This window comes from Phasianus colchicus, chromosome 15, assembly GCF_987193195.1.
Source record: "Phasianus colchicus chromosome 15, bPhaCol1.hap1.1, whole genome shotgun sequence".
Taxonomy (NCBI): domain Eukaryota; kingdom Metazoa; phylum Chordata; class Aves; order Galliformes; family Phasianidae; genus Phasianus; species Phasianus colchicus.
Window position 1 is genome coordinate 2975440 of NC_143450.1, and position 26883 is coordinate 3002322.

At 41.8% G+C, this 26883-nt stretch overlaps 1 protein-coding gene across 12 annotated transcripts; it reads right to left on the reverse strand.

Moving 5' to 3' along the window:
• Positions 1-960: 960 nt before the first annotated feature.
• Positions 961-26168, reverse strand: MATR3 (matrin 3). Of its 12 annotated transcripts, none has more exons than XM_090150879.1 (15): positions 26076-26168; positions 17339-18417; positions 12641-12702; positions 11959-12000; positions 11537-11640; positions 10473-10525; positions 9875-10000; positions 9159-9284; positions 8788-8958; positions 7495-7626; positions 6506-6549; positions 5663-6053; positions 3676-4069; positions 2952-3073; positions 961-1387 (listed from the first exon to the last, which is right to left on the reverse strand). In XM_090150879.1, exons 2-15 carry the CDS (start codon positions 18227-18229, stop codon positions 1337-1339), a joined length of 2709 nt encoding a protein of 902 aa, XP_090007005.1. In that variant the 5' UTR covers positions 18230-18417; positions 26076-26168; the 3' UTR covers positions 961-1336. The 12 variants fall into 12 exon arrangements, with proteins under 12 accessions (XP_090007005.1, XP_031453843.1, XP_031453844.1 ...); XM_031597983.2 differs by having other exon boundaries at positions 26005-26136; XM_031597984.2 differs by lacking the exon at positions 26076-26168 and adding an exon at positions 25845-25899.
• Positions 26169-26883: the final 715 nt, after the last annotated feature.

A 26883-nucleotide genomic window follows, 5' to 3' on the forward strand; every position in this document is an offset into this window, starting at 1 on the left:
GCCATATGAACATGGTGTGGCTTGAACTTAACTTTTATGATATTCTCATCAAAGCTAAAGAAATAAAACTGTCAGGAGAATATACCTACCAGTGTTTTAACAAGTGATATTTTAATTTGTTTGGAAATGGAAGAAGTTTTAGAAAAGAGAAAGAAGTTATTTAGTAAGCTTCTAAATCACAGGAGTTAAAACATGCAATTTCAGGACAGCTAGAGTTTCAGTGTGCTATCATGAACAAGGGATTCAAGAGCTCAGTAAACACAATGGTTAACATGCCAAACATCTGTACAAGTTACTGTTGCCTAGCTTTGTTTATTGGTAAATCACTTTAGTAACCTGAATTCACAAATAAGCAGTAAATAACAAAAACTACGGATAAACACAGGTTACACATGCAAATTCCTGTTCACATATCACATGTGCAGGTACATTAAGAGCACAGTTCTAAAAGATTCTTGACAAAACCAGATCAACAGAAACAGTTTTAAAATGCAGGTATGAAAAATTACATGTGAAGAATATAAAGATACTGCTTTTTTTGATTTTTTTTTTTTTTTTTAACATTTCAGGACTCAAATGCTGCTTTTGAATATAGCAGAGGTGTACGACAGCTGCAAGATTCAAGTGAAAGCAGGAAGAGCTTGAGGAAATAATACTGGTCAGAGGAGAATGGGCATTTACTTTTCACTAAAAATACAAGGTATAGCTGAATAGGAAAGTCTATCAAGAGCTTAGGAAAAAAAAATCACAAAGTTGTAAAGCTGACTAATCACTAATTTTCCTATTTGCTATGTAACAACACTGACATTAAAAGAAACTGCAATTCAACATTTAAAAATGCAACTTACATTTAAAGACTTTTCAAAAGTGAAATGCAATGACAGCCTTACACTCCAAATTAAGTATCTGCTAGGCTCAGACTGAAATACGGAATGTTCTAGATGAAATAAAAATACAGTGTTACTTTTTATTTTTTATTGAGAATGGATAGACGAATTTTCGAAGCTTGAAAGTAGGAAATTTCACTTCAAGGAAATTTTCTTGCCATAGATGAGCTTTCCACAAGGATGCAAGATTTTTTCTTTTACAGCTCAGTGTCAAAACGAAAACTTGTTGCCATTCCCACATTAAGAACAAATTTTTTTCATTAACTTAACTGCTTATGCTTTTTGCTACAACACTGAACACATGAACAGACCTATAACATCTACTGTATCTCACTAAAACAAAACAAAACAAAAGAATACAGTATTTCCATCTACTACTTGTACTGCTCTTAAAAAAAAGATTAACATTAAGAACAAAGCCACTGTTTTCCTTACATCCATCCTTCTTTTTACGCTTCTTTCTTTTGCCTGTAGTCTTCTGCCATTTTATCCAGAATTTTCTGTTAAAAGAAATCAACCACATTTTGGATATACTCAGAGTTTCTCACAGTCACAACATTAAGCCCATAAAGATTAACCCCATTTTCACCCTGTAAAAATCTATGAACGTTGCCTTCAAAGGTAATAACAAACATCACTGGCACTTCTTCACAAGAAGAAATGAAGCAGAGCTCCTCTGAAGCACTAGGTTATCATGACATGACTGAGCATCCAGCTCACCAACAGCAGATACCTGCACGGCAGCCATGCAAGCATTTACGTGGCCCTGCCGTCACCGCCTTCCTAACAGGCCGGCAAGCTAAGGGAGTGACTTGCCCACTGCCATGGATTTATGATTGTAGCTGTGCCACTTACCTGCTTGAAATTTGTTATCTCCCCTCTCTAGAGAAGGGTTATGTCAGAAATTTGAGGAATTTGGCATCACTTTGACTCCCAGCCAGCAAAGTGCTTTGCCATTGTAAATAAAAAGCTGCTTTTCCCTCCTCCCTCCCCAATTCTACAAACACACCAAAATTACAAGGCACTCAAGAGCAGCTCACTTTAGTCTATTTGTGCCACGGAAAAAGGAAATCAGGTTTCATTTAAGTGTCAAAGCTATTAAGTCGCTATCAGGTCTCAGCATCATTTGCCCCACTTCCCCATTTATATCAAGCCTTTAACATCCCCAGATCAGGTACCTCAAATGGGAGGAAAAAAAAAAAAGAAAAAGAAAAAAAAAGCTATGGGTGATGGATGAGGTGGGTTTTTCTTACTACTGGATTCTGCATGGTAATTTATTTTCTCATCTACTCCTTGATAATGTTACTTGCTTTGAGACATTTGTTTGTGCCCCCTGCCTTCTAAGTGCATAGCCCTGTATTTGCTTCTGGATTGCCTAGCATTGCACAGGAGAAAGCAAACGTTTCCAGGTTTGAGATACCACCTTCTTCCTTTCTACAGAACCCATGGGCTTTGATTTCAGCTCCATAATCAGCCAATATGAAATCAAATGATGTGAACACTGCATTATTAGAGCCTTGTTTAGAACTTCCCTTTCTGGGAAGTGGTATTTAAAAGCAGCTCACAATACAAAAATACAGCAGCAGCATTACCATTCATGCCATGCAATCATGTGATACCTCATCCAATTAGGAATTGTCAAACATGCTCACAAAATCAGAAGTTGCAAATATGGATTTTTAACAAAAATATTTAAATTTAGCTTATGGTCTTCTGACCAGTTAAAATTTCTCTCAAAGGGCCAACTGGAGAAGATCTGAGCCACCAGTATCTACTTTGTGCCACTAACTCTAAGCCTGGCCTCTGCTCCAATCAGAATGCCCACTTTAATCCAAGTTTGCAAAAAAATGCTGGAGCCCATCTTTCACAGTGTGTATCCTGGGTACTTTTTTCAAAATATGACGTTTTAGAGAAGTCTAGCTTGAGTTAGAAGTTATAGAATAAGCCAATTTCAACTGCCTGGAAGCTTTTTTTTTTTTTTCTTCCTCGTCAGTCCAGTCTCATTCAGATCTATTCCCCAAGGAAAGAATCACGCCACTTAAAATGAACAAGTTTTTGCCTTACCTTCAACTTTTGATAATGAGGAAGGCTGCTGCAATGGGTCTTTTTTGCAACATCTTCATTTGTGTAGAACAGGGAACACAATTTGCAATAAAACCCTGTTTTGGGTACCACATAATTCACACCTAGAGAAGTAAACACCACAAAATAAACTAAGAGAACTACTCTACATCATTTCTTTAATGTCATATGTCATTTCAAGCTAAATCTTAAAACCATAATCCACTTTACATTAAAAGCTGCTTTGTCTTTAGAAGTCTTTGGCTTAGTTTAGTCAAGCCAGGGGCCTACAGTAATAGCTAAATATGTGCAGACTTTTTTCTTTTTTTTTTAAATCAACCTTTCAGTTTAAGGGTCTGTTTTATTGATTCCTTCTAAAGAACTAATAGCGTTCTGAGACCAATTTGTGCCTTTTGAGCAGTTAGTATGAATCTAGGCTAATATCACTACTGTGATTTGTGCTATTAATTGAATTAGTGTTGCTAAAACATACCTCTTCCAATTTAATTTCTGCCTAAGGAAAGTGTTATGGAAAACTGAATGAAAATGAGGGGGGGAAAAAAAAAGAGAATACTAGAGGTAGGGGAGGAGTGGAGAAGAGAAGAATGGAGAGCCCTCAAATGAAAGGCTCAGAGGCAACACACTGCCAGAAATAAAGCCAAATGAAATGAGAAATGCTACTGCAATGTATAGAGACAGATTTGAAAAGAAATGAAAACAGCCTTACCAACAGGAACATTTGGCTGGTATGGCCCAATCCTAAATTCATCTGGAATAAGAGCTTTCTCTTGGACATTCTTTGTTTCCTGTTCTTCCTGGGTGTCTATATTTTCATGGGCATTTTTCTCAGGATCTTGCGCTGTTGTGGGATCGGAAGCTTCAACAGCTTCAGCCTTCAGATTATCTTCAGTCTTGGTACCATTTTCTAACGTTTCATTTTCCTGCTCTGGCTCCTCAATCTTGTCTACTTTGATTTCTGCCAAACTATCATCATTTTTGCCAGCAGATTTTACTGCCAAACCCGACTTCCGAAGTTTTTGATGATCTGAATCTTCTTCATCACCAACCTCATCTAGAGTGACAAAGCCTTCCATGCTCCGTGGAAAGCCACCCACGTATCGCTGTTGAGAAAACGTTTTCCTTAAGTCACCTTATTCTTAATGGCTTCCCTCAAACCATCTTAAGAAGTTCACTTGTTCAAAACGTTACTCAGACATGCAGAAGTGTAATGGGTTCTTTTAAAAGTATTCCACTGCTTCCAGAGTCAAGTGTTCAATTTGGAATGAACAATTTAGCATCGTGAGTGTCCACTGTTTTATCACACCAATATGTGACCTTTGTCTTGATAATTTCTTTTTTTTTTTTTTAATCTGTTATTTTGGAAGTCTCTCTAACGTGAAGTTTTTTTAATTAAATGAATGTCATTTTGGAATGCAGTTTTTATTTGAAACAATCCCAAAAGATCCTCAAATTCAAGCCTATGTGAAAGGTAGAATCTTACCAGAAATAGGTACAATAGTTTAAAAGTTCATAAAAAGAAAAACTAAGAGCCCTCTTTTAACCAGTGGAAAGCTTGGAGCTTCTCCATTGAAAACAAACATAAAGTGTGTGGAGGTCTCCTAAAAACCAACTTCACCACCAGGCAAGTGAAACTGATAGGAAGACATCAGTATTCCACTTTACTAACAGCAATCATGAATAACAGTGCGAAAAGCAGCATTAGCTTTGTATCTGTGCTCTAGGAGTTTAGTTCTTCAAGGAAACAAGTTTGGGTTTGAGGTGCCTTATCCTGACATACAGCCGTGTGACAAGAAATAGTCACTGCCATTCACACTGGCAATATTAACCCCAACACTGCACAACTACCTTCTGACAGAAGGATTCCCCAGGACTGAAAACAATGCACACTGAATTCATTTAAAAGCAGGGAATATGCTCTTTTTCTCCCCCTTCCTACCAAAAAGGAAAAAATAAACATTCCAGTCAATAATGTTACTGAAGTTTTGCATGCATTCTGCATCCTACTCCACATAACCAAGTATGATTTAAAAAAAAAAGAAAAAAAGCAGCTGGTAGGAGAAACAACTATGAGAGCATGTGATCATCTGGTGAGAAAAATTAAGTTCACAGCAAGAAGCACATGGCTTCCAAGACCTTAAAACTACATGTTTTTTTTGGGTTTTTTTTTCCCTTTCTCAATTGGAAATGGCCTTGGCTAACCCAAATGGACTTGCCTGCCTTTACAGCTCAGCATAATTAGCAGACACTCATACAATTTTGTTCAAGTCTAAAACAGCCTCAAGTCTCTTATGATTCCCCCAGCCAAATGTCATTGTTCTGTTCAGTGCTCAAAAGAGCAACTACAGACTGGCTTGTTAGGGATAAATAGCTTAAATAGCTCCCTGGCTGCTTAACGTTAGTGAAGAAAGAAGCAGAGATAGCTAAGAAAAACCCCAGGAAATAAGACGGGTGGAAATGCACAAGTTAGTGGCTTCTGTCAAAATAAGAACACTGATTTATAACTGATTTCATTTGCAAGTTGCATCCAATGGGATCTTCTTTCTTCATAGAAGCTTTAACACCCATTTCTCTTCAAACAGGTGCAACACGCACACATTTTAAAGACCCACAGAAAAAGATGTGAAATAGAATACTGTGGTGCATTGTTCAACTTAAAGAGTTTTCTAGACTCAAGTAGCTTGCAATATGATTACCTTTTTAAGCTTTTTCTTTGCTGCTGGATTGGCCACAACATTTCCCTCGGTTTTTACGGTCACATCATCAGCCGGGTCCTTTTTTTCTTCGGTAGTCACATCAGTTAAATTGGCAACATCTGCATCATCTCCTGCTGAGCTGCCACTTTCCAGCAGCGCTGCTGCTTCCTCCTCATCCACTAGAAGCTCATCTTCAGATTCAAGGAGTAAACTAGGCTCATCTTGGTCTGCCTGCTCACTGCTTTTAGTGCCTGATGGCTCAGCAGCATCATCTTGCTTCTCCTCTTTTACTTTATCTTCTACAGTGCCACTTTCAGGTTTCTGAGTAGCATCAGTCTTAGACTTCTTATCACTTGGAGAGTCTTTGCTGTCTGGAGAATATGTTCTCTTTCTGTAAAGAAAGAACACTTGCTTATGAATCTGAATAGCATCCAGAAGTGACTAAAAAAATAGCAGGCTTAGCTCTTCTAGACAAGCTTCAGAACTGTGTTTGTTTAGTTCAGAAAATGGAAGCTTGAGGGAAACAGAATTCAAGCATGCAAGAGGTTGCTGCAAGGAGGAACTGTCCTTTCAAGACAATACAACTGCTCATGGGTTTAAACTGCGGGAAGGCAAGGATAATTAAGGACTGCAGCAGATTTCCTGAGCAGCCTGGGGAGGCTGTGAAGTCTCTTTCATTAGAGGAAAAGGATAGGTACCATAAAAAAACATTTAATCTTTTTGCACAAACAACATGATGATCTCAGAGCTTGCCAGACTTCTTCTGTCTAATTTCTATGCTTTGGGTAGGGTATTTTCATATTTCCTTTTAAACAACATTATGTTTTAATAATTGGTAGTTACCTAGTTTTATCCTTTTTCAGAAGTTCAACTCCCTTGTTTGGAATCTAAAATTATAAGAAGAAAAGTCTTAAGTCACAGCGAAGTATTATTTATAGAAATGTTGAAACATTGTTCTGTCTGGTCTGAGTTAATCTAGTCAAGCACTACCAATTAAATTAATCCATAAGTACTCTTCTACAATGCCCAGATAGCAACCAATCAATGAACTACTAAATTGTTACAGTACCTCACCGATCGAGAAGCCCTATCTGTCTCCACCAAAACTCTCTAACTCAGCACAAAAACAGGGTAGTCTGCTAGAGAAAATCATGTACAACATCTTTGGTTTTTGAGCTGATTCAGCACGTTGCAAGCAACAGTACAAGTCAGCCCATCTAATCTTCTCACTACCATTAGGAGCGGGCTATGCAGGAAGCTGAAGACTTGCATCATTTTGCTTATTTAGGAGTTACTGAATAGGAAATCCCACATATCTTCCATGTTAATAATGCACAAGTTGATACACTGGCTAAGTGTTTGAATTTGTCACAACATTCATTTTTGGTGCACAATCATATGTAAGACTTTTCCATACTCCAGAATAAAGAGCCCTTATTTAAATGTGCTGTTAATTAGAAACTTGGCAAAGCCTTATAATACACATAGTTCTGACACCTAGCTTGTGATTTTAAAATCTCAGATCATTTGCAGAGAAGGATGAGAAAAAAGGAACCACGGAAGAGTATGTTTAAACAGAATGTTTAGTTAAGAGCTACACAGACTACTTTAAAATATGATTTTTCATTTTTTTCAATCTGAAAGGAAAACCCTTCATTCTGTCCTACACCTCAGAACACCACACTCCTGCTATATATCATTTAAGCAGCCAGAAAATTCTATAATGAATTTTCAAAGTTGCGCTGAATTCTCAAGAAACGAGGTGTCTTCTACTTCACTTTACACCTCCACTTACAATCAGAAAACAGTCTGCAACTAAAAATACAACTTACCCTTAACACCAATTTCTTGTATTTTTCAGATAGATCCACTTTCACACATCTGCCTTGGAACCAAAGAGCTTTGTTGGCACAATGTTCAACCATCGCTAAAGCATCTTCTCTGGTCTCCATTTCAATGAAAGCCTGAAAAGATTAAAGTACACATCACAAATTACAAAATACGTAACACTCCCACTGGCAAAGCTATTTAGCTTAGAACACAGCATTTCAAAATGCTGAAACCAAACTATGAGACTTGGCTCTGTCCAAGTCCTTTAAACTAGCCACACATTTTAGTATTTGCTGAAGTGTCCTGCATAAGCTTGCTTTTGAATTCAGTAATATCTGTCCTCTATAAAGTTTACAAATTAAATATCAGGTATTTAAGTAATCTGGAAAGAAAAGTCACCTTAAAGTGAAATACAAATCAACTAAAAAAGCACTTCTCTCATTTACTTGGTGCTGAAGGGTTTGGGAGTTTTGAGGTACTGAGGAAGTTGTATTTTTTTAAGAGAAGTCTGAAACAGAAAAGCAGCAGACAGTGGCCTAGAAAAAAGAAGTCTTGCTCTGTGAGGTGTTCCTCCATGAAACAAGCCTATGACACACTGTGTTTGCTGAACAAGCTTTTAAAAGCACAGAAGAGAGACAGAAGAGAGCTGCTTCTGCACCAAACAGAGCAAGGTCCTTTTGTTTTTCCAGTGCAATAAGGTTAAGGAGGACATCTCAGGGGTCATACAATAGATTCTACTTATTTCTGATTCCATAACATGAGTGTGGCACTGTGGGATTCAAGAATTCATCTCTGAAAAAAATACCAGGAAGTTAAAAATTTTTTTTCAATTCTGCTAAATATTTAAAATTCTTGTGTACATGTGGAAATCATATATACATGCATTCAAAGTGTTTTACTATACATGTGCAATACACCATCTTGAGAGAAACACAGACCTGCTTCCACTTAAAGAACAAATACCTAAGTGAAAGAAACATGTAATAGCAGAAGATAGATATTAATGTTTCACAGGTACTGTTTCTTCAGTCTTAAAAAAAGAGTTCAAAATGCCTTGAGATATATATAACAAAAAGTCTAATGCTAAATTATACTTCGCAGCTAATGTCTGCTTTTACTGTGTCTCTTTTTTCCTTTTTTTTTAAAGCAGCTCACATTACAGTGACTTACACAGTAAGCTAAATAGCAAACCACCTACACAATTTCCGTATCTATGCTACAGAAGCAGCCTACACTTCTTCACAGTTGTGTCTTAGCTTCCAACCCCCACACACTAAGCTCCTGCAGTCAGTTACCTGACTCTTCATCCTCATGAGTATGTAGTTCTTAATTTTTCCATATGGTTCAGCCAGTTTGAGCACTGCATTATCAGAGTAGCCTGAATGAGGTAAATTGCTGAGGTGAATCACACGACCAAGTTCTGGTTTTGGTGGCTCCGTTTTTTGGTCAGGTTTACTTTCAGGTTTCTAAAATTAAAGAGTGAATGAATTGTTTAAAGTAGATACTATAAGAAGTACACTTAACATTGCATCACTTAAAGCAAGTAAGTAAATTATATCCCTTGATTAATTTGATATAGCTGTGAAGTAACAATCTAAAAGCAGTGGCCAGGTAACAATCACTGTCTCAGACTGAAATAGTGTTTAAATAAGCAGAAATATTTTACCTTTATCCTCTTGTACTTCTGTGACAGGTGGACTCTGACTGGTTTACCAAATACCAGTGCAGGTGTTGTTGAGTAGTACTCTACTGCAGCCTGAGCATCTTCAGTGGTTGACATTTCAATAAATGCCTGAAAACATAAAAACAGATTAAGCACCACACTTTCAAGGAATTGCTGTTTTTATTTAAGGTCTCAAGCTCTCCCTTTTTTCTCATAAAAATGTCTGCATCAAAACCAAAAACTGCCTTTTGGTGATATTAACTGGCCTATAGAACTTGGCATGAACTTCACATACTTCATGTGCACAAACACATTTTAGATTTGGATTCAGAACATTCAGTTGCTTCCTGCATTCCTTTCATGCTTTTTCACCTCTGTGAAAATACACTGGCTTTTTCCTCCCTTCAAAATATGACACTTATGTATAAACTGAGTTTCCAGAGAATAATAAAACAAAAATTGAATTTGCAAACTGTATTTTCTAAGCTAGAAATAACCATCTAGAATGATTCTTAACAATATTTAAGTTGAGATGCAGTATTACAGTATTTGTAAAAGGAAACACACACTAGTCACTCTTCCCATCACACATCAGCTTGGTGACATGTTACCTGGCTTAGAAGCCAAGCACATCCTTTTACTAGAATTTCAACTCAGACAGTAAGCATACCAAAGAAATCAAGCAGTTCCAACAGCACTAATAAAGGGCCCAATCTTACCTCGTTGATTTTGTTTAGAATCAGGTGATTTGTAATTATTCCAAATGGTTCAACAAGCTGAAGCAATTGATATCTCAAGTTCTTCCCTCTCTGGAAATCCATGATGTGAACAACTCTGCTCGTTTCCTGTTGAGGATAAAGTACACACATCATACACAACATGTGTACCAACTAACTTTAAAATAACATTTTTCAAGGATCTGTTCTTTTTTTAATTTACTATTGTTTATAAAGTCTTAATTAGTAATCAAAACTAGACACGCAGAAAATGCACAGCACCTCCAAGGATTCTCAGAGGAAGATGCCTGCTGTGACAGCTGTACAGAAAGGAGATTGTCTCGTCTCTTCTTCATAAGAGAACATGCAGACTGTATAAACTTCTGAAAACAAACATTTTGTAGAATATTTGGCAAAATGAAACAATCTCTTTCCAAAGCTTCAATATTTCCACACCAAGAAATCTCAGTATGAAATTGTTTTAAAAGACACTCCTTTAAAAAAAAATAACCCCAAACCCAATACATTTTATTAAAGAAAAAGCATATCTGCATACAAATACTCACATCCTTTAAAGACTTTACATTTATTTAATACTAACCACTCTGCCCTTCTGCATGTGTCTCGGTCCTTGCATGTTTCCATTTCCAGCTCCTTCAAGAAATTAAAAAAAAAAAAAGCAAGCTTAGTTCAATTGACAAGGCTGCTATTAACAGCTTCTTTACAAGTTCTGGAGAGAACTTATAACACTAAAACAGTATTACGTCAAGTTTTAAAAAGCCACTTAAGTAGTATTATTAATTGATAAATTAGTATTACTAAGCCTAAAAAGGCCATTAGTCTTGTATATTTCAAAAATCAAGTTTGAGATATATTGAAAATTTTACAATAATACTGTAATGACATTAACTGTTTAAACATTTATCATTCAAAGACTCCTTTAAGATCCCTGAGATATTTTTTATCAGTCAGGATCAGGTAAATTAATTAGTTTTGCTTTTTACTCACTTGAGTTATTTATAAAGTAAGAAATAATGACTTTAGGTGAGAACCTGATTCTTATCTTGCCTTTCTGGGAAGATAAGGCCCCCAAATCTATTTCTCAATTCCATTTCAAATTAATTTAGGGAGAAAAGACTGAAGACATTGAATTCTTCCAAGTTTCACAAAAATCCACCAACATGAAGGTAGCTAAACAGAAGATGTGCAACAGATTGCTACACAGGAAAACATGCATGACCCCAAAGCACACGTTGGTTGATTAATCCAACAGCTGAAAGAAGAAATCCATAATAATGTGCCCAATAGTTAGAAGAGGGAAGAAAGGTGAAAGTGTGGAAACAAAGTATTTATGGTGAGGAAAACAAGCAAAAGCATTTCAGTTCCACCTCTCAGAGAGCATTGCTCTGTTGTTCTAAGACACTGATCAGAAATCAACAACTCAAGTCTAGCAGACATAGAGGGTTTTGTTTGTTTTTCAAAAAAAGCATCTAAAACCCCATAACATGTGGAAAAGCTGGTGCTTACTGCTGTGACTATGCACTGTCTACTACCAAAATATCTGGCTATAATAAAAAGCTTCAGGAACACAAATGATTAAGTCCAGTAATTCATGAGAGGTGATTTTCAGAAAAGGGCATCCAGTCTGATGCCTGCCAGCATTACCTCTTGGCCCAACAGGAGGCCCTCCCAGGTGGAATGGAGGTGGTGGGGGTCCCAGAATTCCTGGTGCAGGATTTGTGGACTGCTGCAACATGAAGGGATCACCCCTAGAAAAAGGGAAAAAAAAATCAGAACAAAAACTGTGACGCCTTTTTCCTCCAGCCATCCAATTCCTGACGAGTATCCAAGCACAAGTCAACTTGAACTGCTTTTACTCTCTCAAAATGGGGAGCTACCCATTTGAAGAAGGTAGGTTGTTTCATATTAAATGTTAAAAAGCAGCTTCAAATGACAGTAATAATTTTCAAAATTACTTTAAAGCATTTAGATTAAATAACAGCCCAAACTACACAGCTTTGATTAGAACTGTACTGCTTAAACCAGCAGAAGAGTATCATGTCCACTATCCACCATTCATTACTTACATTCCATGTCCTGAATCACTGTCAGGGTTCCATTCTGGATATCTTAAGAAGAAAAAACGCAAAAAAGAAAAAAGAATAAAGGTAAGAAAAATCCAATCTCCTCTCACTATGCGGTAATTTTTATATCTATTTTCATATAGGCTGCAATACCTTTACATATTACATAAACTGCAGTATCTAATTACAACAGGGAGTGCTAGTCTTTATGAGAAAATTCCTACATTCAAAGTAACAAGGCTTGCTGATTTATATTATAATTTGCATAGAATAAGCTCATTTTACAAAAAAAAAAAAGTCTTGGCACAAGCCTGATTAGTAAAAAATAAAGTTGCAGCAGATTCACAAGTGATAGGATGCAAACAAATGGCCTCAAGGTGCATCAGGGGAGGCCCAGACTGGGCAGGAAGACGTTCCTTGACGGGAGGGCAGGCTGGTGTTGGAATGGGCTGCCCAGGGACATGCAGTCCCCATCCTTGGAGGCATTTAAGGCATCAGCAGGATTCAGAATTTAAGAACCAGCAGTCCTTTTGTGTCCCAAAAATGCACTTTTAAAGTAGCGTATCTTTATTCTCTGCAACACACAGCATGTTTTTCTAAGCTTGCTCTGAGCATCACAGCTGACAGTTGGTTACTTATACTGCTCTCATGCCACAAGAATGTTTACTGTACTTCAAATTCATACATTTCAAGCAGCAGCTGACAGCGTCGGCCGTGAGTCGCTCCATTGATATGGTGATTCCACTCCTGCAGCAAAGTAAATAACTCAAAGTTAAAAGCCACACACGACATGCTATTTCTAACAAAATAACACTGTTGTAGCATATCATCTTCTTTTCTAAACTGAAGTATCTAAGATGAATGCATAGATATCAAAATACTTTTTTAGTGTTCTGGAGACACACTGAAGCTGGACCTACTTCTGAACCCCTATTTTGTGTGGATAGGTATCTGATGAAAGATGCCCTTGGGCTTCACCCTGCCTCCAACATGCGAAGCTTGCAGGCTACCTGCTATAGCTCACATGTGTATTGCTGACGTTCCAACTTGCACAAGTGCTGAGATTTTTAATTTTTTAATGTTTTTTTTTTTTTTTTTTAGAATTTTAGAATTTCCTCTACTCTCTGCTTCATTCCTCAGATTATCAAAGATGAATGTGGACTACAGACTCAAGTTTCCAAAGCCAAGAAAGAGCCAAGAAACTGCAAGGAATTCAGAAAGGAAAGACTAAAAGAAACAAAAGTGCATAGCTAGGACAACTACACATGTGAAATATAAAAATTTATGAGCATTTGAGGGGAATAGTCAAGAGAAATGGGACCTAATCAAGATGGTAGAAAGGAGGAATAATAAAACTACATCAAATTACCTCAGTATCACAGTGAAGTTCTTAGTGGAAATATCCATCACATACAGAGCAAGAGTTGAGAGAGGTCAGCAGCACAAAGGGTAATGCACCATGCAATTGCTGAAGCTACTAGAGAAGAGCCAGCATCTTGGCTGAGTGCAGTAGCTGTACCCTCCGGGCTACCTGAGCTCCTCTCCTCTTACTGGTATTTTTACACTAGCTAGTGGCTTTCCAGCATCTCTGGTTCTGGCCTCAACACAAGAAAGGAACAAGGCCTTCTGCTTCCCTGCATCTTATACTGGTTATGAAAGGAGTCCACCTCCCTGGTTTTTTTATGTCAAGAGCAGAGGAGGCACAGGGACTCCTCTGTTAGGTACAGAGCCTGACCATCAGATCCCAGTGTTACATACACCAGCCCCAGCGTGCGCTGTAAGCAAGTGACAGAACTTAAGAGTCACTGCTACACAGATGGCTGTGTAACACCCCCGGGGTTACTTCCACCCTGCTGCTGCTCAGTAAGCCAGCGACCAGCAGCAGGTGGGTGGGACAGGACAGCTTTATGCCCATAGGGAGCATCACAGCGGAGAGTAATTACATCTTCTGGGGAGCAGTTTAACAACTAATGGGTTTTCATCGGCTGTCTTTTCGGATGCAAACACATATACTGCACTGGTCGACTGTTTCATACATCCTTCATTTTAGGTAAAGGATTTCCCAAGCCCTGCCCTTCCCTGCTTTGTTCACTTCCACACTACAGCCATCCTCCCTGCAGCGGGGCTTCCAGTCTGTGTGCCCTGAGTGCCCACCTTGTGCTCCCCACCAAGGAGAACAAACTGCATCTCCCATCTCCGGTAAGTACCAGCATTAAGCTACACTGTGCTACTACACTCCATGATATACAGAAGAGAACATGGAGCAGGATGAATTTATTTTTAAAAACAAGGTGGAAAATGAGCACTTCTTGTTAACCACACAAGATGTAGGCTCTGCTACTATGAATCTGCAAATATACTTGCAATTAGGTTGCAAACAGAAGCCCCAAAGCCCCGCAAATAAGCCCTCTATCTGTGAAACACTCAGTACTTTAAAGCAAATATTCTTCAGTTTTAAAGCCAGTAACAAGTTTTAGTGCTATAATACACAAAGCAGCCCTTCTAACACTAACAGCCCCCTAAATTCAGCTGCACTACATGTGAAGCCTCACAAGCCCCACAGACTGACTCTGCAAGTTTAACACACCTTTGGAGCTGCCTTAACACGTACTTGGAGATTATTATAAACTGAAATTGAACTTATCTGCAAACCAGAGCCAAAGTTTGGGGATCTGATTCTCGCACTTCAAACACTTTTTTAAATTGGCAAAGAAAAAAATAAGCAGAGGAGAGATCTGATGTATAAACTGTTTTTTTTTTTCCCCCTAGGGAAACTTTCCAGAACAACAATGGCTCATCCATGTTATTAAGTTCATATTAAATAGAGCTCTTAATCTGCACTGCTTTGCTCCCTTCCTGTACCTGCTCTGAGGTGCCACTTGTCTGAGGTTGCAGGGCCCCAGATATTTACAGACACTAATTAATTCTGGGCATTTGTGTTAAGCTAAAGAAATTCTCAATGAAGTTTATTAAAATGGAGATCACTTTTGCTTCAGTTGATGCAAGCAGGAGGACACAATGTTCTCTAGAAAAGCAGGCCAAACTTAAGCACCTAATTTTAGATACTGCCTTATTAGGGACACAGCCATGTTTTCCCTCTGAGATATATCACAGTTTCAAGTGTTTAACCTCCAAACTCATCTGCTCGTACTGCACCAGGCTCTTTGTTTGCAGGGAAAGCAGTGGCTAAGCTTCAACTCCTCATTCCTTGACAAAGGGATCAAGATGGACTAAAAAGCTGGGCTAAACTTCCTTCCTAATTAGCCAAAACAGGCTGGATCAGAGTCTGTATGCAACAAATTAATGAAGCATGCGGTAACATCACTAAAAGAGCAAAAAGAGGACTAGCCTGCCAGGCTCCAAGGGTAGCCGTCTGTCTCGTTGGGCTAAAACAGATACACTGCATTATCATATAATTTTTCTTGTTTTATATTCCATAGTATTTTTATTGGGGGTCGGGAAAGTGAGATTTTGACATTATAATAATGAGTTTATATTGTCCTAGCTAAGAAAAGCATTCCCTTTCTGCTTTCCATACATTCTGGTTCAAATCAAATTACTTCAAATGTTAAGTTCTACTTGATTTAATTTTGGAGGAGATACAGAATAGGAAACTCTGTAACTGTTAGATATGCAAAGTGGAGGAAAAAAGGAGAGAAAGAGAACAATTCTTGCCATACCGTGATTTCCGAAACAGAAACAAAACCCAAACTCGGGTCATAAGAAACAGAAGATCCAATCTCAAATATTTTGTGATGTTCTCAGCAGCTTAAGGCAAACATGTTACTAAAAAAGATGGGTTTGTATGTCGTGGAAGGTGTCAGTCACTTAAGTTATGCTGTCAAAAGAATTTGGTATTTCTTGTGCTTAGAAAGATACTTCAGGTTGGACAGCCTTTAATTAAACAGACCTTCATACCAAAGCAAACGAAGGATAAACGCTAAAAAGAACCCTACTTACAGGAGTACTGGCTGCCATCTTCAAGGGCCTCAGAAGTTTACGTTCTCAATCTAACCAAATGAAGTCCTTTATACAAAACTGAGTGTGGCATTTCAATTGTTCATATTTAAACCTTTTACAAAAATGAATGTCTTGAAAGTACGCAGACAAGAAACCCAGACTGCTGTGATTAATTTATATACAGTAATTAAAGCAAAACAAGTTTGTAAAGTGTCGGATCAATTGGAGTAGCACAGCACGTGCTCTAATGCGTGTTGATCAGCTCCTGGTGGGGACAATTCACGTTTCAACAAGATCGGATGCATAGAAGCAGCACTTTTTGAGAGGTAACTGTAAAGAAATGGTTAGTAACAGTAATTCCACATGGTACCAATTTCACAGCCATGGCATGTACTGCCTTTCCAATTGAAGGCTAATAAGCCACTAGTCGTGACAAGAGGTGCACTGTGTTTGCCAATTAGCCAATTCAATTGCCTAGTACCCTGCAAATCAGCAAGATGAGTCAAATTGGAAAAGCTGAAAGTGAGAAGGCTCTGAAAATACCGTCTGAATAACCAGGCCATTTTGAGCAAAGTGCTACCGCTGCAGAGAGCTGAACCACTGGTGGACAAACTGAGAGGGAAGCCTCAGCGTGACTGAACGGACCCGAAGACCCAACTCTACCTGCCAGCCAAGTAAAGAACACTACTAGGAACACAGAGCAGATACTGCAGCAGCAGGCTGATTGCTCGGAGAGTCTACAGGGATAGATGCAACATGGGACAATAAAAAGTGAGTTTGAAGTGTCTAAGAAAGTTGTGAAAAAGGAGAAAAATGACGACAAATTTCAGCCATAGTATGAGATAGAGTGTTAAAGTGAAATTAAAAAGGCAAGAATGAGCTCATCTAAAACGTGATTTATTTTTACTTATTTATTTTTAAACTTTTGCAAACAGGTTCCAGGGCTCTACATTAACTCTTTCCCTTTGGACAGGGAAAAAGCAGAACTGTGCAAGAATGCATCTTAACTACGTATAAATCGGCAATCAAGATAGATGTGGAGGAGAGCTGAAACTAGCTTCCTGAAGGGCACAGTAGATACACTGCAAAAAAACCCAAACCAACAAAAAACCCACCAAAAAACAGATGTCTGTGGTTAAGAGAACATGTAGATGTAAAATATAAATAAGATATCCCAGTAGATGATAGCTGTTTGTCTGGAAGTTAAGCAATCTGGGCAAACAAAATACATTAATGTAAAGCCCTGGTTTACAACGTTTGTTAACCATTACTTGTAAATAAACCAAGTGCCTTTCTCACTCTCAAACCAACTTTCAGATCATTTCAAAAGCAACCAGGCTACAGAAATAATTAAAGAAATAGGTAAAAACAGAACAGGTACTAAAACGTAAAGGAAAATAGAAGTATCTGGTGCATAACTCACCTTATTAGAATGAACTGGCATATCACATATAGAGCACAGATGGGGATAACCCTTCGGTAAGAATCCATGGAAGTCTTCAATATTGCTATTTGGAGGAGCACCTCTCTTTTTCTCAAAGAGAGATCTCTCGGGACCAGGGCCACGACCCATTCTGTCATACTCACTGTCAAATTTATGATAGTTATGCGAAGTCTCACCATAGAAAGATTCATCCCTACACCTTTCTCCATCTCTCAATCTGTCATCTTCATAATCCATTCTGTCATAATAACCAGATTCTTGAGAACGACTTCCATGGTCATAGTCAACTACCGGGTTGAGACTAGGACCACGATCATCAAAGCTATCTCTTCTAAAATGCCTTTTTTCTTCCCAATCATCCCTAGGTACTCTGTACGGTGGTTCCCGTGTGGATGATCTGCCATCTCTACCATAACCTTCTTCAGCTCTCCTCCTTTTAAGTTGTAGAAGGATCTGAGGCAAGTTTTCAGGAGTGATCTTGTCCTCGGGATAGCGACTCAGTTCATCTAAGTCTCTAGCAGACAGACCAAAGCTGGCCAAAATGTTAGTGGCCTGGTCTGCATCTCCACGGTGCTGAGAAGACAAAGGGAGCGGACCTCTACTTCCAATGTTAAATATAGACTGCAAATTATGGGAAGAGGTACTACCAGAAGACAGTGCACTATGAGATCCTTGTTGGTTCAATGAAGAACTCATTCCAAGATTCATTAAGCTAGCAAGGCGTGCAGTACCCTGGTTCATCCTTCCAAGAGATGCTGGCATATTTAAAGACTGGGTAGCAGCAGCAAGAAGGCCTATTCCTGCAGAGAGCTCACGCCCATGACCTTGTGAATCCCTACTCAGAGATGACTGCTGGAATGACTTGGACATTGTAGAGCTATAGCTTGTCTACTTTACGGATCAAAATCTTTGTTTGTTTGTTTGGTTTGGTTTAAGATGGCTGAAAAGAAAGCTCGCACTACAAAGCTAGGCAAACTTCACTTCGAAAGCGGTAACGCCAAGAAAGAGGATCAATAATGACTGCAGATCTTCTTCAAGCTGAGAAACACCAGACAATTCTGTAGAAAAACAAGCAGTTTTAGTCATAAATCCCTTTAAACAGATGCAGTTTTAAACTTATGCATCATGTTGATCTAAAACATTAAAGATCTCAATCTTATAAGGCTTTCATCATATAATAAAACAGATACAAGATGTACCCAGAACCTACAAATATTGTTTCAGATAAAAATACAGCAGTATTTCCTGTACATACTACCACTCTTCTACAAAAAAACAAACAAACAAAAAAATAAACAAACTACTTTCATACTGAAGACAAGTGAATTTCAGAAGTTTGGGATGTCTGAAAGCATCTAAAGCTTACTAGCATATAAGCCTTGATCTCTGTTTTATGGCTTTGTTTATAACCTGCAGTGCTGCACTACACTCTGTGAGAAGACATTAAAAAAACCTTCAGTGCCCAGAATCAGAGATGACTTTGGCATATAACACACACTTGAAAATGAAACCTCTACCACCACAGAATAGGACGAAAGGAAGTTAAAAGCAATTGAAGTTTGGGTAACAAGTTTCTGCTGTAAGATCTGGTAAACAAGACCAACCACAATATTTCAATCTTTATGCAGTTAAAAATCAAATTACTGATGTGAAGATAGATGTGAACAAGAAAAACAAGTTTCAAATTTTTCAGGAAGTAAATAAGACCTCTTGCTCAAATTGCAGTTATACAGATAGCAGCACACAGGAAGTGAATCTTTACTGTTATATTGCAGCTGTGACATCAGCCCGTACCTTCAGACCTCAAGCTAAACAAGGTCAGGCTTAGTTCTGGGCTGGGAGCCCAAGGGAAACCTGCAGAAAGAGACCTGGGAGTCAGTAGGTGGCACTGGGCCCCATGCAGCCCTGCAGGCAGTGGCAGCTGTGGCTCCTATCGCTGTGCTGCTGCTTTGCTTCGCTCCTGGCACTTCTGGTACCGTGACCACACGTGGCAGTTAAAGATCCTAAGCCAGCACTCAGGAGAGATGTTTATCCGCCTGGTGTCCTCACACAAGACATCCCAACCTAGTGCTTAAATGCCTGATTTAAGTGCATTTATTCTACGTTTGTAACAGTATACTTTACAGACTAATGGCTGTATTTTCAGAATTTGTTTTTATCGCAGAGCAGGAATAAGCTGCAATACTTCTCTCCCATAGTCCTTCAGCCTTGGGATACAGACACAAAATATAAAGCAATTTGACACACGTGAAACCATTTCACAAGGGACATGCTGCTCTTGCACCCCCAGTCAGTAAAGTACTTCCAAATCTCTGCAGACATGTTTTGCTTTTGCACTGCTCCTCAGTTCCTTATGGCTAAAAGACGAAACAGACAGAAATCGCACAGCTCCAAACAAAGCCAGCTCCTAAGAGCAGGCACATTTAGGGAGGAATGGAAAGGGTGAAACAAAAGCAAGGATTTTTCCCTGAAGAGTCCAGTTGTGCAGAAGGCAATTTCTCTTGTACTGGAAACAAGAAAAAAGGTCAAGGTTACGCATGTGCCTCTAGCCCAGCTGCCTGCTCAATTCAGAGCCCTGCTCCAGCACTGCACAAAGCTTTTCCACTTTGTTTTCATTATATTGTAAAGCACCTCCCATTTCCTTCTCATATTACATACAAAAGTAGCACTGATAGGAAATTACACTTCCACGGAGAAAAATAACGAATACAAGAGAAACAGCACCCAAAACCTAGCCAGAATTCCATCCCTGAAAATATCTGCTTTATACAATTTCCTGTACATTTTGTTGTTGGTACTTTTAAGCTTGTATTTCACTTGTGGGTTTAAAACCCACAAATTTTGGAGTTACTTCCTAGCAAGTTTAATTGTGCAGTATTTGGTTAAGACTGAGATTGAGAAACATGGGATGACAAGAAGTTTTGAAGTATCTGAGGCAGAAGACACAAAAGCACTGCAGTGAGCTGCAGAGGGAAACGGTGAAACGAAAACAGGGGAGGGCAGAGGCAAATGCTGAGCAGGCATCCAGGACAGGCTGAACATCCTGAGGACTAATAAACAGCATTTCAGAACTGCTACAAAAACCAAACGAGAGAAAAGAGTCATATCCATCCAGCATCACATTTTGTCTTACATACAGTTGGTACTCTTCAAACAGCTCCACAGTCCTTACTCCATTTCTATGTAAAACTTCCTTCTCTTTCTTTCATGCACTCACAGAGTGGTGTGAAACCAAACTTAACAGTCTCTTCATCAAGCCAGGCGTTGCAGAGCTTTACAAAGCAGACCGTCACAGTGAGGGAGCAGGCAGCCCTGTGGCCAGGCATGGTGTGTCCTGCTGGTAAAGGACTCCACAAGTCAGGATTCTGCTATATCAGGAAAGTTCTCTGCTTTCCAAAATAACCCTTTCTCTTTGAACAGATGCTCGCTAATCCTCTTGTCACAGTTTTCAATTGGCAGCTCATTGTCCACTGCTTTGCAGAGATTATCAGAGAACAAAACCTAACAGCCCAGCCTCGCATGGAACTGGGCTGCAGAGCCTGATTCGACGCAGTGCTCCGACCACACAGAGCTGCACAACCTCACCATGCTGCTGCAAAGCCCCGCAGAAGAAGCAAGCAGGAGAAAAATAAAAACAGGAAGATGGGGAGGACAATAAGACAAAAAAAAAAAAAAAAAAAACAGAGGCAATCTTATGGAAAAGCACAAAGGAGAACACTAGGACACTTGTGTGCTGGTGACAGATTCTGCCCTTAGCAGCTGGTGTCAGCAATCCGAGTGCTGGAGTTAGGGAAACTTCATCTGAGTTATTTATCCAGAGTGAAACATTTGTGACATAATTCACTATTCCATCACATCACTCATCTTACTACCGCTGTCGTGCTCTACTCATAAACATGCCCATTCTTTCAGATCGGAAGTAGACAACAAATGAAGGAGGGGAGAGAAGGCTAAAAATCAGACTGAAGAACTTTAACTCCCACGTGGTCAGGTTTGTGCACTGATTGCTTAGGAAGGATCTCACATCAGCATCCAGCAGAGAAGCTCTCAGCAGCCGAGGTCTGCTGGCTTTTAAGCAAGGGTGCCATCAACTGAGTCCCAGCAACAAGATGAGTGCGGCTGAACAAAGCCATCAAAAGATCCAGATACGATTTAGCTCAGCTGAAAGTATTACACTAATTGCTCTTCATGTAATTTCAGCTACAACAGGAACAGACAGGGTTTCAGATATACATTTTTAAGATCTGTGGTCAGAAATTTGGACATAGCGAGATTTGAAAATACACCATATGAAGCTATCCTGAAGTAAGTTTAAAGCCAAAGCGTTAACAGATTTCCAGACCAATGTGGACAATGATAAAACTGTATCCGAAAGTTGCACAAGAGCTTTCTGTAAAGGCAGACAACAAAAGCAAGGAATTTGAATCCTACAGATACACAGCTGCCAAATGAAGGCCCAGGTAAGGCCGTAAGGCTGATTTCTCAAACACTACAGAATGACTTTGGTTTTTATGGCAAATGGATTACTCCCAATAGAACTGACTGAGTTCTGGTTCCACATAAATTAGTTTTGTTTCTCACAAAGTTTGGTCCCCAGGTTCTCACAGTTTGATCACACCAGCCATCTTAAATGAGCACCTCCTGTGGAAGTGTTACAGCTTCCTATTCCTTCCACCACCTTTCCTATGTGTGTACACATTGATCCTAAATTCCTTGATCTCTTATAACACATCTTTTACCCAGTTTTCTTCCACTATTTATAGAAAAGTCTCAAAAATGAGAAATGATGTTCACTTTCTATTCAGTTTCACTTTCACTTAAAAAAAAAAAACACAGTTTGATTAAATTCAATGTGTTTTGAGTAAATCCACCTACAATGAAGTCATGAAGTAATTCAGAAGCTGAAAAATACATCCTCAGTTTGCAGCATTAAGACTTTTGAAGAGTGTGCAGCTTTGAAATGAAATTCTCAAATAAAGTTTCCTCTCTGAAATCCCCACTTTTCAGACCAAGAGGCGCAGATTTTTCCTCTCCTTGAGGTGTGCAGCCATTCGTTTTGCAACAACTTACTCTACCATAGAAGAAGCCATAGGTTTCTCAGCAAACCATTCACAACACATTATGGCACAAAGGTTATCTACAGGAGATCTGGAAGTTACAGATTTGGACTGACAGCTCCCCATGTTGCTCTGTGAAATAACGGTAGTGAACACAAGAACCTGCAAGGAAATTGGATGCAGATGTTTTCTGGCTGCTGAACCATCAAAGCACTGATCCCAAGCAGACAGGATCATTTCAGCATGGACAATAAATGGCCACCGTTTTTCCAAAAGGTAAAGGAGGAAGATCAAAATGCCCAGCAGCTTCACATGCAGAACATACAGATCACCCATTTCAGATATCAGTATCCAGAGTATTGCAGGCTAGGAAACAACATTTAATGCTGAAGCGATCTTCAAAGGTTATGACCTCAAAAGAGTTCAGCAGCATGAGTTCCATGGCAGCATGCACTGTGCTGGGCAGCTCAGCCAGCCCTTACAGGCCTTGCGGAACAACTGAAACAGCCCCGACTTTTAGGATTATGTTCAGCTTCATCTCTGTGAGTTGCTTGATCAGAGGAGCAGGTGGTAATCTGAGATCTGAAGTTACTGCAACAGAAGATTGCTTCAGAACGGAGAAATTACACATGAAAAGACTTGTTTATGAGAGGGAAATTAACTACTTTAGCAGTTAAGACTAAAGAACTGACCCAGTTTCTAACAATTGAGTGCACAACAGAGCACTGTAACAATAAGATGCTGAGCTCCTATTTCTGCTCACTACGTAATTTCATCAACTCAAACATCCCTTTCTGTATAAAGCTGCAGAGCGTACTGACTCCCTTACACAAACAGAAGCAAACAAAGACCCCTGGGACACCACAGGAAGAGTATAGGAAGGAAAAAGTGTATTTTAAGAAACAGAAATACGAGTGGCCGAGAATACACAGAATAAAAGCCACCACATGCACTGACTGCTCCACAAATGGGCTGTTACTTCTATAGCTTCCATGCACTCCTTCCTACTCCTGCAGCCCTCTGTTGACTATCAGCAGGCAGCAGCATTACACACACGTACAGCCTCCAGCACTGCCCCACAAAGTGCTGTGCCAGCAGTGGAGCTCTGCAGAACAGAACCATCTAGGATCCCAGGCTGGACACTCCAGTATCACTAACCATATGCCCATGCTCTTATCAAAGCAGGCAGTTCCTATTCATTCTCATCAGTTTTGGAGATAAATACTCTTACAGGCAAGGCACATACCGTCACCACTTTTTCAAAGTAGACAGATCAAACCAGAGAACAAGAGCAGCATTCTAACAGAGAGCTAATTGTCTTTTTTTTTTTTTTTAAATTTTTAACTTGTGTATTTTGTTCTGTTAAGCAATTAAAAAGCCTTCTGACTAATCAACGAGTGCAAGTCTGCCTGCAGGCATTTCAAGAACAGGGATAACAGTGCATTCTTTCCCAAGCAGTGCTCCTGATGCCAGAGATGCATTCTAGCTGCAGGCGTGCCGAAAGGAAAACCCTCCTGTTTGAGTTCTGGCTGCACAACACAGCACGGAGAGCCCTGCACAGCGTGTTAGCTGAGAAATACAGTGGGGGATTTAGTATTAAGACTTGCTGACTGAGAACGCTGAGAAAAAATGCAAGCAGCAAAGAGGCTGCACCAACATGTTCATAAATTAAAGAGGCTGAAATAAAATCGTTTCTCTGCAGCTTTGCTTCCATCAGCCACCTAAGGGCTGCCTCAGCGTTCAGTTCAGGGTGTGTGCATGGCAGAGAAGGGCTGCATGCAGTATTTCTCATTTCTCACTGAATTCATGAGCATTTTTATGGGCATGTGCAAACATGGGACTTGAAGTTTTCAGAACACGGTAACTTCAGAGAGCTTTTCAAAACAGGCTCACAGCACTACAACCAACATCAGAACCACAAGCAAGAGATCTTCCCTCTGAAAAAGAAGAGAATATATTTGCACTCTGAATTCATCTCCTTGCCCAGCACAGGAAAAAGGGCAGGGATACTGAGCACACATCTGCACAGGGCTCAGTCAGAATCACAGAATCACCAAGGTTGGAAAAGACCTACAGAATCATCCAGTGCAACCATCCACCTGTCACCAATAGTCCTCAGTAAACCACATCCCTCAACACAATGCCTAAACGTTCCTTGTACACCTCCAGGGTCAGTTCCAGTTGCCAGCATCCTCGCCCACATTCTGTTATTCCACATCATTCACTCATGAATCACTCCCCGAATACAATTTCAAGACAAAAGTTCATTAGCTTCAGAATAACATATTAAAAACATTAACACGCGGTTTGCTACATTCTGAAGAGAAGGTGCTTGGATATATTATGACTTTTAACACGTTATGCTGCAAGGTTCAGAGGGATCGAGCAGCACTCTCAGCAATACAAAAGGCTGCCGCTGTGCTCGCAAGGCACAGAGCTGCGGGAAACACACAAGACGTGTCCAACAGGAGCAGCTCTCTGCCCATGTCCGGGGGGGGGGGGGGGGGGGGGAGCAGAGCACCCACCCACAGCCCCGAAGCCCTTAGAACTGGGAGATGGATGGAAGAGCCCTATTCGGAGGCTGAGAACGACACTGGACGTTCTTCCCAAAGGGACCGAGAGGAAAACGGCCACAGACTTCAGATGGATTTTTCAGCTTCCACTCCGCAGCATAAAGGCTCCGTCGGAGCAGTGCGGCAGCCGAGGCTCGCACAGCTGGTTCCGCCGTTTTACTGCAAACACACTGCGCGCACAGCGCGCTACGAGCGCGGCACCAACCGCGGCCCCAACGACACGAAAGTGAAACTGAATAGAAAGAGCGCTTCCTCCGTCACCCTCCTCCGGCCTCGTGCCGCGACCCAGCCCCGCACGAACCGGCCGCTCGCGCGGCAGGCCGGCAGCGCCGTGCCGGGCGGGAGGCGGCGCTCCGAGGCCGCGGCTTTGTTCGGCCCGGCGCTGCCGCCGGGCGGGGGCGCTGCGGGCGGCCCCGAGGGGCGGGGGGCGCGCATGCGCGCGGCGCCTCACGCAGCGGCCTCGCGCCGGGCCCGCTCCCCTCCCCCCGCCGCGGCTCCTAACGGTCCCTCCCGCTCTCTCCCTCCTTCCTCCCCTCCCTCAGAGCGGCGGCCGCGGCCCGGCACGCGGCGGCGCCGCTCCTACCTGCGGGCCGCGGCGGCGCCTCCCGTTCGCCGTCGCGCCGGCGGCGGGGGAGGGACGGGAGGAGGGACGGAGAGAAGCGGCTGCGCGTCCCGCCGCGCTCGCGAGAGCGCCGCCCGCCCGCCGCCCGCCGCCCCCCGCTCACGTGCCCGGCGGCCGCCCCGCTCCTCCGCTCCGCTCGCCGGCGCCGGCCGCCCCGCTCCGCCTGTGGGGATGTGGCCGGGCTGAGGGAGGCGCCGCCGGCCCGGGTCTCGCGAGAGGCGGAGGCCGCTCACCGAGCTCTCGCGAGAGCGCCGCCGCTCCGCCGGTCCTCGCCTCATGGCCGCGCGCTGCCGCCGGGGCGGGGCTTGGCCGCGCGCCTCTCCGCCCCCCGGCCGCGGGGCTGCGGGTTCGCGCCCGCCCTCCGCCTCCCTCGGCCCCGCGCGCCGCCGTTACCTGCCCCGGGCCGCGGCCGCCCATAGTCCCGCCGCTCCTAGGCCGGGCGCCCGGCGGGACGGAGCCGTTACCTGCGCGGAGGCGTCTGTCAGCACGGGCTCCGGGCCCCGCCGGGCGCGTTAGAATGTTCTGGCAAAGGGAAAAAAAAAAAAAAAAAACAGCACCACAAACCGGCGGCGCGGCCTCCCTCGCACGGCGCACGGCGCCACCTGGCGCCGACAGCGGGGAACGCGCTGCTCGCTCCCGCCCTCCGCCGGCAGCAGCGCCGAAGCGACGCGAACACCCGTGGCTTAACGCCCCTCGGCTGTCGCGGCGCTCCCTGCCCCGTTCCGCGGCCGTGCGATCCGTGTCGCCACCGGCCGGGAAGCGGCGCTGCGGGAGCCCGCAGCTCCCGGGGAAAGGCGGCTTTCCTGGCAGCCCCCCGGGTCTGACCGCTCCTGACTTCATTTCGGCACCGCGGGTTTTGTCTCCATCCCCTCGCTGAGCAGAGCTTTGCAGGGCGCCCCGAGCGCTGCTGCCAGCAGCGGGCGAGCTTTGGGGTCACACCGATGAACCATCGCTGCGCCTCCTACTGCTTCTCGTGTCACAGTGCGGCCAGCCCTCAAAGTCTCAGCTCAGCCCAGCGGTGAATCTATCACTTTTCTCAAGGAAAGAAGTCAGTTGGCACGTTATTGCCCACACAACCCATGCTTTTTGTGGCTGAGAGCAGATATTCCTATTTCTTGCCAAGTTCCAGAAATACAGGAGAGATCTCTGACCCAGAATGCCTGTTCCTTGGCAGGTTAAAGGCCATAAGAACACAAGCTCCTGCCCCTCCTGAGGGCAGCAGCCAGCCTGTGTGCCCCACAGCTCAGCGCTCAGCACCGTGTGCCCAGGGAA

Coding starts and splice junctions, on each gene's coding strand:
- MATR3 (XM_090150879.1), bottom strand. CDS start 18,229: ATGTCCAAGTCATTCCAGCAGTCATCTCTGAGTAGGGATTCACAAGGT. Junction 12,703..17,338: donor TGCCAGTTCATTCTAATAAG/GTGAGTTATGCA, acceptor ACTTTGCTGCAG/GAGTGGAATCACCATATCAA. Junction 7,627..8,787: donor TCATGAGGATGAAGAGTCAG/GTAACTGACTGC, acceptor TAATCTTTTCAG/GCTTTCATTGAAATGGAGAC.